Source organism: Dendrobates tinctorius, unplaced genomic scaffold (assembly GCF_039654945.1).
Source record: "Dendrobates tinctorius isolate UK_male_01 unplaced genomic scaffold, ASM3965494v1 ptg000029l, whole genome shotgun sequence".
NCBI classification, from domain to species: domain Eukaryota; kingdom Metazoa; phylum Chordata; class Amphibia; order Anura; family Dendrobatidae; genus Dendrobates; species Dendrobates tinctorius.
This window is the reverse complement of record NW_027361697.1, coordinates 54,488,441-54,501,170: the sequence shown is the minus strand read 5'-3', so window position 1 is coordinate 54,501,170 and position 12,730 is coordinate 54,488,441. Positions and strand designations below refer to the sequence as shown.

General features: G+C 39.4%; 1 protein-coding gene across 2 annotated transcripts in view; it reads right to left on the bottom strand.

Annotated features, from left to right (window-relative positions):
* Window positions 1–12,730, bottom strand: part of OLFM3 (olfactomedin 3) — a 345,834-nt gene that overhangs the window by 33,822 nt on the left and 299,282 nt on the right. For both annotated transcript variants that reach the window (XM_073571715.1, XM_073571714.1), the window contains exon 3: window positions 1,380–1,535. In XM_073571715.1, coding sequence (XP_073427816.1) covers window positions 1,380–1,535 — 156 coding nt within the window. The remainder of the gene's footprint in view (window positions 1–1,379; window positions 1,536–12,730) is intronic.

Below are 12,730 nucleotides of genomic sequence, written 5' to 3'. Positions count from 1 at the left end.
GATGAGGGACAGTTTAGGAATATTAGGTCCGCACTTTAATTATAATCAATTTCAGTTGGGACCAGATTTAAAATCAATTATGAGAGGAAATATGATAGAGCTGATCAGACTAAATACCCAAGCCATCACCATGGGATATTGGACCTTCTAATATAATCAGAACAGGAGTAGGATACATCAGACATACACACGAATTTATTTTCCTATCCTGTGATAGATCTATGGAAATTTCAACACTATATGTCAACATGTGTGAGATTGAAATAGATCGATTATTTATGTACATTATAGCTATAACATTTCTCGAGACAGATCTATAGAGACTTTCCTGTGGTACAGGCTGAGAGCGGTTTAATATGTAGGAGGTATATCTATTCTTTGCAATGTTATTTGACTGCCTGCTACACATGGCAAAGAGTAATAATTCCTCCTAATCTGGCCTAGACATCTCTTTTACATAAACGTATAGGAGACATGGAGGTTAATAGTAATAAATGCAGTGCACTTCATTTATCCTTTATGAAATAATATTTTTAATGCAATTGATAATGATGGTTAAGTTTTATAACTAGTATCCCTCCAGAAATATAACATTTCTTATCATATTAATAATGTTTTTTATCTCTTTTAGGATGAAGAGACATAGTAGTGTCAATTATGATGGATCTGCTACAAATGATTTCACTCAGGTCTTTCGCACACTACCGATTTTCTCGGACGAATGTTATCCGTGGTTTTCACAGAGAGCATTTATACCTATAATATCCTACGGGGCTGTGCATGCCTGATATTTTTCCTCAGACTAAGTGCTCCACAGAAAAAAATAGAGACGTGTGATTTTGGTTTGTGGGGCTTGGGGTCAAAATCGGCAATGCAAGTCTATGCGATGACATCCGAGTGTGGTCCGATTTTCATGAATTGACTTGAAGGACAAGGTGGAGAAACTTTTTTTTTCTCTCTCCACGTCTGAGAAAAACTGATGCCACTCTGATCAAAGTATGATCAGAATAATCGGTCGGTTTTTCACATATGTGGTGACATTGGTCATGTCAACCTGCCCTTAAAGGAAATATGTCAGTACAAAATTACTATTCAAACCAAGTACAGATGCTTGGTGCAAACTTGACAGGATGTCAAAACAATGTAGTGAACCTTGCTACCTATCTCTACCCTTCTATTCCTTGATTGACAACTCTGGCTTTATAGGTGCCAGACAAGGGGCAGAAAAAGATGGAAAACCGGTGCGAAATAGGTGGGAATGTGAACTGTTTGTCACACTATGAACACCTGTGCTTGGTTAGGACTGATATTTTGTTCCTTGTGAACTTAAAGAAACAGTAATTAAACGCTGTCTACAATAAAAGACGTAATCCTTTTACCTGAAAGTGACGTGTCAGAAGTGTTTTGCGATCTTCTTCAATCTGCCTAAATTTGGACCTAAGACCCTTCATCTGTGTTTCCATCTTCTGCACATATTGGAAATCTCTCTGGGTGCGCAAGTTTAACACTTCTATTGATTGTGACATGTTCTGCACCTGGAAATTTAAAACATCATATCAAATAATGTCATATTAATGAAAAGTGACATTTATAATTTTAACAAACCAATTTATGCTAAGTAAAGCTGACAATACAGTTTAACAAAATTTACAAGAATTACATAACTAAATTTAATTAGCTTACATTTTAGAAAATTTGAATTTAATTTATTAACTGACAAAGGTTAGTCTACAAAAGCAAGAGAACAGAGTTTGTTATTAGTAGCACATGGTGGTATTTTACCTTGAGGGCCATATTCAGCTCTGAGAAATGGTCATGATCCACATTCTATGCAAAGAAATCCTAGAAGCCATAAAACCAATGCAAAGCAGGAATAAAGTGATAGTAGGGTTCCCTACTAATTGTTCAGCTGTCACAGGCGCTACTGACCATCAGGTCAATGGCGTTACGTCAGCTACCTCTGCTCCTGCAAGATGCCTGCAGACTATGTAAAAGAGCCAATACCTGCTGTGTAGAGAAGGCTCCCCTTCTGTGTGCTCCACTCACATAGGGATGCTACTAATCATGGATACTATGAATCATGTCACTGGTCATTAAAGAGATATTCTGGTTCATTTCTGTTTCATGATGTCACCTCCACAGATGCTAGCAAATGGCGTAGGCGTTCCGACAGACATTTTTAGGTGTGATGTTACCAGTGCCGCTAACCTCCAGATAAAGAAGTGAGTGGAGACTGAATAATATTTTAAGACTAGATGATGAAGACCTTACAATTAATTCAAATTCATGATTAAAGGGAGACTGTCGCCTACAAAAATGCTGTTTACCTACATGCATAATATTAATCTGCAGCATTTAAATCATGTTACACTGGTTTACTTGAAGCGAGGCTAGAGAGCAAAAATGAAGTTAGATTATCTCAGCAGCTGCTTGCTATCATTATTGGGGTGATGCAGGGGGTTGCACCTGTCACCACCCACTACACAGTGAGTGCACTGTTATCAGTCCCTTTCACATCGATCAGCAGCCAGTTCTGTACACATGTGCTGCAGAGCAGGCTATAAATCAAGATGCAAGGTGTGGGGGGGTGATATCAATGCTCTCATTGTGTAGTGAGAGGTGACTAACGGCCTCCTACACTGCCCTGAACAGCTGCAGGAAGCAAACAGCTGCAGGGAGAATAGACCTTCATTTTCTCCTTGTAGCTGTGTTTCCAGTAAACCAGCCTAATGACACCAATGAGTCACGCCCGAGATACCTGCAGCGACAAATGCGCCACCAGTAAGTATTGTTCACTTGTCATGATTAGTTGGATTGGTGCACAATACCTGCCCATCATGCACGCCATGCGATCCAGCACGTATCTATATTCATATTTATAATGAGGAGAAGGCGAGCATGCAGTTAGAAGCGAGCAGCTGGTAAATGGCTATGCAGTGTTGTGGAAAACAATATGGAAACAAGGTCAAAGTTAGAGGCAGCTGCACGCTAAGGCCAGGGTCACACTTGTGCGTGCAATGCGAGAAACTTGCACGAGTCTCTCGCATCAATACCCGTGCTTCCCTGAGACCCCCAGCGCAGCGTGATGTGCTGCACTGCACGGGGGGTCTCCTTCCCTGCAGGCCCCTGGATCCAAGATGGCTGCGGGGGCCTTCGGGGGCTTGCAGAGAGGCGGCTTCCTCAGTGCCTGCTGAAAGCAGGCACTGAGGAAGCCTGTGCAGCACCTCTCAGATCGCTGAACTGACACAGCGCTGTGTGAAGTAATGTCCCCCCTGGGACAAAGTAATAAAGTAAAAAAAAAGTGTAAAAATAAGTGTAAAAATAATTTATGAAAAAATCACTAAATAAATAAAAAAAAATTTAAAAAATCCCTAAAAAATTTATTTTTTGGAAATAAAAAACAATAAAAGTACACATATTTAGTATTGCCACATCCCGCCCTATAAAATTGTCCCACTAGTTAACCCCTTTAGTGAACCCCTTAAAAAATAAAAATAAAAAACAAAGCAAAAAACAATGCTTTATCATCATACCGCCGAACAAAAAGTGCAATAACGCGCGATCAAAAAGACAGATATAAATAACCATGGTACCGCTGAAAACATCATCTTGTCCTGCAAAAAACAAGCTGCCACACAGCATCGTCAGCAAAAAAATAAAAAAGTTATAGCTCGCAGAATGAAGTGATGCAAAAATAATTATTTTTTATATAAAATTGTTTTTATTGCATAAAAGCGCCAAAACATAAAAAAAGACATAAATGAGGTATTGCTGTAATCGTACTGACCTGAAGAATAAAATTGCTTTAACAATTTTACCACACGCAAAACGGTGTAAACGCATTCCCCAAAAGAAATTCTTGAAATGCTGGTTTTTATTCATTCTGCGTCCCAAAAATCGGAATAAAAAGCGATAAAAAAAGTCACGTGCACAAAAATGGTGCCAATAAAAACGTCAACTTGTCCCACAAAAAATAAGACCTCACATGACTCAGTGGGTCAAAATATGGAAAAATTATAGCTCTCAAAATGTGGTGGTGCAAAAACTATTTTTACAATGAAAAGCGTCTTTTAGCGTATGAGTTGTCCTTTATCACTCCCTTAGTTAGGGAAAAATAATAAAATAAAAAAAGTATTTATTTCCATTTTCCCATCAGGGTTAGGGTTATGGCTAGGGTTAGAGTTAGGGCTAGGGACAGGGCTTGGGTTAGGCCTGAGATTAGTGTTAGGGGTGTGTTGGGGTTAGGGTTGGAGTTAGAATTGGGGGGTTTCCACTGCTTAGGCACATCAGGTGCTCTCCAAATGCAACATGGCGTCTGATATCAATTCCAGCCAATTCTGCATTGAAAAAGTCAGATGATGCTCATTTCCTTCCAAGCTCTGCTATGCGCACAGTGGTTTACCCCCACATATGGGGTATCAGCCTACTCAGTACAAATTGCACAACAACTTTTGGGGTCCAGTTTCTCCTGTTACCCTTGGGAAAATAAAAAATTGAGGGCAAAAATATCATTTTTGTGGAAAAAAAACTATGATTTTTTTTATTTTTATGGCTCTACATTATAAGCTTCCGTGAAGCACTAGGGGGTTCAAAGTGCTCACCACACATCTAGATGAGTTCCTTGTAGGGTCTAGTTTCCAAAATAGGGTCACTTGTGGGGGGTTTCAAAAGTTTAGGCACATCAGAGGCTCTCAAAATGAGACATGACACCCGCAGACCCTTCCATCAAAGTCTGCATTCCAAAACATCACTACTTCCCTTCCAAGCCCCGACGTGTGCCCATGCAGTAGTTTTCTCCCACATATGGGGTATCAGCGTACTCAGGACAAATTGGACAACAACTTTTGGGGTCCAATTTCTCCCTTTACCCTTGGGAAAATAAAAAAATTGGGGACTAAAAGATCATGTTTGTGGAAAAATATGATTTTTTTATTTTCACGCCGGGGCATTATAAACTTCTGTGAAGCCCTTGGGGGTTCAAAGTTTTCACCACACATCTAAATAAGTTCCTTGGGGGGTCTAGTTTCCAAAATTGTGTCATTTGTGGGGGTTTCCACTCTTTTGGCATATCAGGGGCTTTCCAAACGCAACATGGCATCCAATCTCAATTCCAGCCAAAAAAGTAAAATGGCGCTGCTTCCCTTCCAAGCTCTGCCATGCGCTCAAATAATGGTTTACCCCCCACATGTGGGGTATCAGCGTACTCAGGACAAATTGCACAATAACTTTTGGGGTCCTGTTACCCTTGGGAAAATAAAAATTGGGGATGAAAAGATCATTTTTGTGGAAAAAATATGATTTTTTAATTGTACGGCATTATAAACTTCTGTGAAGCCCTTTGGGGTTCAAAGTTCTCACCACACACCTAGATAAATTCCTTGGGGGGTCTAGTTTCCAAAATGGTGTCATTTGTGGGGGATTTCCACTGTTTTGGCACATCAGGGGCTCTCTAAACGTGACATGGTGTCCGATCTGAATTCCAGGCAATTTTGCAGTGAAAAAGTCAAAAGGCGCTCCTTCCCTTCTGAGCTCTGCCATGCGCCAAAACAGTGGTTCCCCCCACATATCAGATATCAGCGTACTCAGAACAAAGAGCACAATAACTTTTGCTGTCCAATTTCTCCTGTTACCCTTGGTAAAATAAAAAAATTGAACCTGAAGTATCATAGAATCATAGAATCATAGAATTGTAGAGTTGGAAGGGACCTCCTGGGCCATCTGGTCCAACCCCCTGCTCAAAGCAGGATTCGCTAAATCATCCCAGTCAGATGTCTGTCCAGCCTCTGTTTGAAGACTTCCATTGAAGGAGAACTCACCACTTCTCGTGGCAGCCTGTTCCACTCATTGATCACTCTAACTGTGAACTCTAACTAAAAAGTAATTTTTTTTGTGAAGAAAAGTTAAATGTTCATTTTTTTAAACATTCAAAAAATTCCTGTGAAGCACCTGAAGGGTTAATAAACTTATTGAATCTGGTTTTGAGCACCATGAGAGGTGCAGTTATTAGAATGGTGTCACTTTGGGGTATTTTCTATCATATAGACCCCTCAAAGTGACTTCAAATGTGATGTGGTCCCTAAAAATAAAATGGTGTTGTAAAAATGAGAAATCGCTGGTCAACTTTTAACCCTTATAAGTTCCTAGCAAAAAAAAATTTTGGCTTCCAAATTGTGCTGATATAAATTAAACATGTGGGAAATGTTACTTATTAAGTTTTTTTGTGTGCCATATCTCTGTGATTTAAGGGCATAAAAATTCAAAGTTGGAAAATTGCGAAATTTTCGCCAAATTTCCATTTTTTTCACAAATAAAGGCAAGTTATATCAATGAAATTTTACCGCTATCATGAAGTACAATATGTCACGAGAAAATAATGTCAGAATCACCGGGATCCATGGAAGCGTTCCAGAGTTATTACTTCATAAAGGGACAGTGGTCAGAATTGTAAAAATTGGCCCAGTCAATAACGTGCAAACCATTCTTGGGGGTTAAGGAGTTAAGGTCCGAAATGTTGGCCTACTGAAATGTATGATCAGTAAATGCACTCAATACTTTTTCGGGGCTCCTTTTGCATCAATTACTGCATCAATGTGGCATGGCATGGAGGCAATCAGCCTGTGGCACTGCTGAGGTGTTATGGAAGCCCAGGTTGCTTTGATAGCATCCTTCAACTCATCTGCATTGTTGGGTCTGGTGTCTCTTATCTTCCTCTTGACAAGAGTTTGCTGGCCAATCAAGCACAGTGATGCTGTTGTTTTTAAACCAGGTATTGGTACTTTTGGCAGTGTGGACAGGTGCCAAGTCCTGCTGGAGAATGAATTTCCATCTCCAAAAATCTAGTCAGCAGAGGGAAGCATGAAGTGCTCTAATATTTTCTGGTAGACGGTTGTGCTGACTCTGACCTTCATAAAACACAGTGTACCTCTACCAGCAGATGACATGGCTCCCCAAACCATCATTGATTGTGGAAACTTCACACTAGACCTCAAAATGCTTGGATTGTGGCCTCTCCACTCTTCCTCCAGACTCTGGGACCTTGATTTGCAAATTAAATGCGAAATTTACTTTCATCTGAAAACAACACCTTTCACCACTGAGCACAGTCCAGTTCTTTTTCTCCTTGGCCTAAGTAAGACGCCTCTGGCGTTGTCTATTGGTCATGAATGGCTTTATACAAGGAATCTTTTCCTACCACACTTTTTCCTTCCCCTCAACTTTCCATTAATATGCTTGGATGCAGCACTCTGTGAACAGCCAGCTTCTTTAGCAATGACCTTTTGTGGCTTACCCTCCTTGTGGAGTGTGTCAGTGATTGCCTTCTGAACATCTGTCAAGTCAGCAGTCTTCCCCATGATTGTGGAGCCTACTGAAACAGACTAAGGGACCTTTTTAAATGCTTAGCAAACCTTTGCAGGTGTTTATTATTAATTATTCTAAAATACTGAGATAATGACTTTTTGGTTTTCATTGGCTGTAAGCCATAATCATCAACATTAACAGAAATTACCACTGAAAAAATCACTCTGTTTTCAATGACTCTTTATAGAATATGAGCTTCACTTTTTGTATTGAAGAACTGAAATAAATTAACTTTTTGATGATATTCTAATTTTGTGAGATGCACCTGTAAGTGGTAAGGTTTAGCTAATTAAAAGCACCAGTCTGCAAAGCTTTCATACACTGCCTTGACAACATGTCAACACAGGATGTCCTGTGCCTAGCACTTGTGTCTAGTTTGGATAACTTCAGGTTAGGACACCTTGGATATTTAACCCATATTAATAAATTACATTATTTGCTATTTTAACATCATTTATGGGTTATTCTTTGTTATTAACCCCTTTATGCTTAAGTCTAGGTTCACACACAGCATTTTTGCACTCACAGAATATCCTTCATTTTTTCAGCATTTTATGCTGCTGTTTGAGGAATAAAACTAAATTTATCAAATACATACTGTGGACAAGACACATGTAATCTGCACAAAAAATACAGCTTTAAAATGCTGAAAAAACACAGTAAAAAGCACCATGAAAACACAGCAAAACCTGCGTTTTTGCTATGCAGCGTTTTTACTGCCAATAGTGCAGGTTTTAGCTGTAAAAAAAAGTTACAAGAAAACACTGCATGCGAATACAGCCACAAGCAAGAATTATCTTTTAAGTAGTGGCACGCACATCACTCACATATCCGACACATGCACACTCCGCTCTATCAGTACTGGTACATCATATGCAGAGTCCCCTTCTTTGCCAGCAGATGATGGCTGTGTTATTCAGCAGTCATCTGCCTCTAACAGCCACAAGTGGAGCAGAGCTTATTATACACTTCTTCCCCTGACATCACCCCTACCCTAATTCAAAATACCAAGGATTGTCTGTCTGCTGTCTCTAGCATCATGTCCTCCCTCTATCTGAAACTAAATCTCTCTAAAACTGAACTTCTTGTGTTTCTCCCCTCTACTAACCTCACTCTACCTAACATCGAAATAACCCTGGAGGGTTCAACCATAACTCCCAAGCAGCATGCCCGCTGTCTTGGGGTCATATTCGACACTGAACTTTCCTTTACTCCGTACATCCGATCACTCAGTCGCTCTTGTCACCTGAATCTTAAAAACATCTCCAGAATCCGACCTTTTCTCACCTTTGAAACTGCTAAGACTCTTACTGTCGCTCTTATTCATTCTCGTCTGGACTACTGCAACTCTCTTCTGATCGGTCTCCCTCTTACCAAACTTTCTCCTCTCCAATCCATCTTGAATGCGGCAGCCAGGGTCATATTTCTGTCCAGCCGCTTCACCGATGCCTCCATCTTATGCCAGTCATTACACTGGCTACCTATTCGCTACAGGGTCCAGTATAAACTCATCTCTCTCACCCATAAAGCTCTCCACTGTTCTGCACCGCCTTATATCTCCTCTCTCATCTCTGTCTATCGCCCTACACGTGCCCTCCGTTCTACAAATGACCTAAGACTAACATCCCCCGTAATTCGAACCTCGCACCTCCGTCTCCAAGACTTCTCTCGTGCTGCTCCAGCTCTCTGGAATGCACTTCCCCAGACGATCAGACTGATACCTAGCCCTGACCTATTCAAGCGCGCTTTGAAAACCCATCTCTTCAAAGAAGCCTATCACATCAACTACTCAGCAAGCTAACTTTGCCCTGTTCCCTCCTTCCAAATATTATTCTGAATCTGCACCCTACTATTCATCTGTCTCCACACCCTTCATGCACAGGATAACTGCACTTGATACTTGTCTATTGCACTTAAACACACGGGCTGATGACCGGATCATGCAGCTTTATATGAAAATCCCTATTATAATTGCCAGACCTGAATTAACAAGCATTTCTCACCTACTGTGTCCCCCCATTTCCTTGTAGATTGTAAGCTTGCGAGCAGGGACCTCACTCCTAATGTCATTGTTTGAATTGTCTTAACTTGTATTGAATTTATTGTCTGTACATGTCCCCGCTTAATTGTAAAGTGCTGCGGAATATGTTGGCGCTATATAAATAAAAATTATTATTATTATTATAGAGCTTCACCTGCAGTTGCTTATGAATGTCAGAGATTATTCTAAAGACCCATTGACCTGTCTGCAATGAGATTTGAGGGTGCCAATAGATTGCCATGGTGGCTAGGGGTCTGCAGAATGTTATGAGGGTACTCTTATGAAAGCCAGCCCTTGAGTGGCATTCATAGACGGCCATGATGTTTGCTATGCACAGCGATACTACAGTATTGTTGTGTATAGTGCAAGCTACTGGTCAATATCAACTTCAAGTCCCCTAAGGGCACTACAAAATACTATGAAAAGTGAAAAAAAAGATGTTTTTGGAAATCTGAAAAAGTTTGAAATCACGCCTTTTTCTCCAATTAAAAATAAAGAAATAAAACAAATATGCATATATGGTATCGCCACATCCATAAATGTCTGATCTATATCTAAATATAAAATTAATTAACCCGATCATTAAACACTGATGAAAAAAAAGTAAAAACATTAAAATTTGGATTTTTTTACCTTTCCTATCTCAGGGGCTGGGCCTTGTTTCCTTCCTGTATGGCCAGCTCCCTTTATGCCAATCAAGCCAGGTTAGTGTGATAACAGCTCTGACATCATTGTATATATACTATAGGAACACAAAAAAGCGCAATAGGGTCTTATCTGCATTGATATTGAAAGAACAAAAGAAATTTACTCACCCTTTCCAGGAGAGATTTAAGCATGTAAGATCCGTAGTCAGCTTGCAGCACGTCCAAAGGTCAGAGACCGCCAAAGCTATCAGACTTTTTGTGGAACTAATTCATGGACTTTAGTGCGCTGCTTGACAAAATACCAAATCAAGGTTATGTTGAAAGATTAACCAATTAAATGGATAATCTTTCAGCATAACCTGGATTTGGTATTTTGTCAAGCAGCGCACTAAAGTCCATGCATTAGTTCCACAAAAAGTCTGATACCTCTGACATCATGACCCACCGCCTTTTAAGGCTTGCTCAGGCAGACATGTGCTGTGAAAAAATATTGAGGACGTATAGCTTTCAGCTCCCACCAGCTGCCTAATCAATATTCCTGTGTGTAATCTCATCACTGTAATCAAGTAACTAGTTTGGGTGCTATCCTGTACTTAAGTAACTTACTGCAACTTCCTGATTACATATGTCTCTGCCATTAACAATCTGTCTGCTGCAGGTATATGGCTGCCATTATCCATCTGTCTCTTGGAAGTTCCTGATTACATATGTCTCCTATATTAACCATGTGACTGCTGCAAGTCCTAAACTGTCTATGCATCTTCTGCTCCTGTGCGTATCCACACAGTTGCCTCTGCTTCATTTGGTGTATCCAGCACTGCTTATCTGTTTGCATATCCTGCTGTCTTAGTCCACGCTGGTCTATATGCTGAACTTCAAGGCCCGCTCTGTTTTAGTGTTAACTCCACCTCACCAGTTGTGCCCATTTCACTTAGATGCATGAGACCATAATCCTGCCATGTGAATGAGCTCTAGGCTACAAAGTAATGAATGGGTTCAATTCCAACCAAGACTTATCCTATGAACTCTGCAGTTGTGGATAAACATTTTGAGACTGACACAAATTTTGGCTTGCACAAAGTTTACTGTTTCATTGTCATTAAGCAAAATTGAGAACTAAGTGGTTCAGTGAACAAAGCATTAAGATATTGGGCTCATGGCTGAGAAACTTCCCAGATCTAATTCTCATTGAGAACCTGTAGTCAATGCTCAAAAGAGGTGGACAAACCACATAAATTGTGATAAACGCCAAGCTCTGATTAGGCAACGATGGGCTGTCATCAGTCAGGATTTGGCCCATAAACAGATATCCTGTTGCTAAGGAGAAGGGCCAAAGTCATGAACAATATGTGTCAATACTTTAATTATTGATTTGATACATAGACTTAATGTATTTATTAATAAAAGTGTAAAATCTTACGACATGCTGATATTTGTACTTTAGTACCCAGAAAAATATCTGAAAACACTGAAGCAGCAAAATTTGTCTCAGTCTCAAAACTTTTGCCCATGACTGTATATAAATTGTCTCTGAAACTAACGCGCAGTTGTCAGTTTGCATGGACCCTCGCTGGGATTGTGTACCCCATGTTGTAGTATGGGCAAGGCCTACATTTAATGTAAGGCCTCCTCAAATTAAAAATGAAAATGTGGGACTTTTATTTTAGAAACAATCATTCTTTTTTTAAATGTTCTCATAATCTTTAAATGTTCATAAACATCCATTTAGATTGTACACCATACTGTGACTAATGATTGACATGATAAAAGGACCTTAGTTTGTATGCAATGAATGTTCTTTCTGCCTAATCCATGAATGACAGCCGGCGGAATTAGAGGTCATTCCCATATGTCCATAAGGAGAGACAGATTTCTACAATGTGAATATTATTAGAGCTCGATATAATCAGCTCAGTTTAGTTTTTGTTCAACTGCTGTAAATAATGTAATATATTCTCACCTGTTCCCTAATTTCTGAGGTCAGAGAAACTAGAATTACTGTCACCCAACTGTCTATAAAGCAGCTGCGCCAGAAAACAGAAACACCTGAGCTGCAAATAGATTTTAACTATTTTATGGAATTTGTATATCCAAATATTAAATTTAGTTAACACCTCAGGAAAGTTGAAGACAACATGGCTACTAGAAACGTTTGGTAAAATCAACAATTCTTATTGCATTTTTTTGCATGTAGTTATATTAAATTTTAATTATGAATATAGAGTTAACAAATACAGATAGGAGAATTCATGATCCAAAATAGAGAAAAAAAAATGACCAAGAGCACCTTGTGGGGCCAAGAATCAGTGGTGAAATTGAGAACTGCACAAAAACTTCTTGCTTGACAGTTTTTTGAATAGTTTTTGGAGGGTTCTAAGAGTCTTTTTTTTCGGTAGCATGTACTAAAATATGTGCTTAATTTTTTTGGTGCATGTGAATTAAGTTTTGAAATCCTATATTCACTTACATTGTACTGTCCTCCATAGTGAAAATTAGTATTGGGAGGAGTATTAGGATCCAAAGTACAATGGATCCCACTGATTCTGAGACTGTCTTTTCATGACATATTGTACTTCATGATAGTAGTAAAATTTATTTGACATGACTTTCGTTTAATTCTGAAAAAATCTGAAATTTAGCGAAAATTTTGAAAACTTTGCAATTTTCAAAATTTAAATATTTA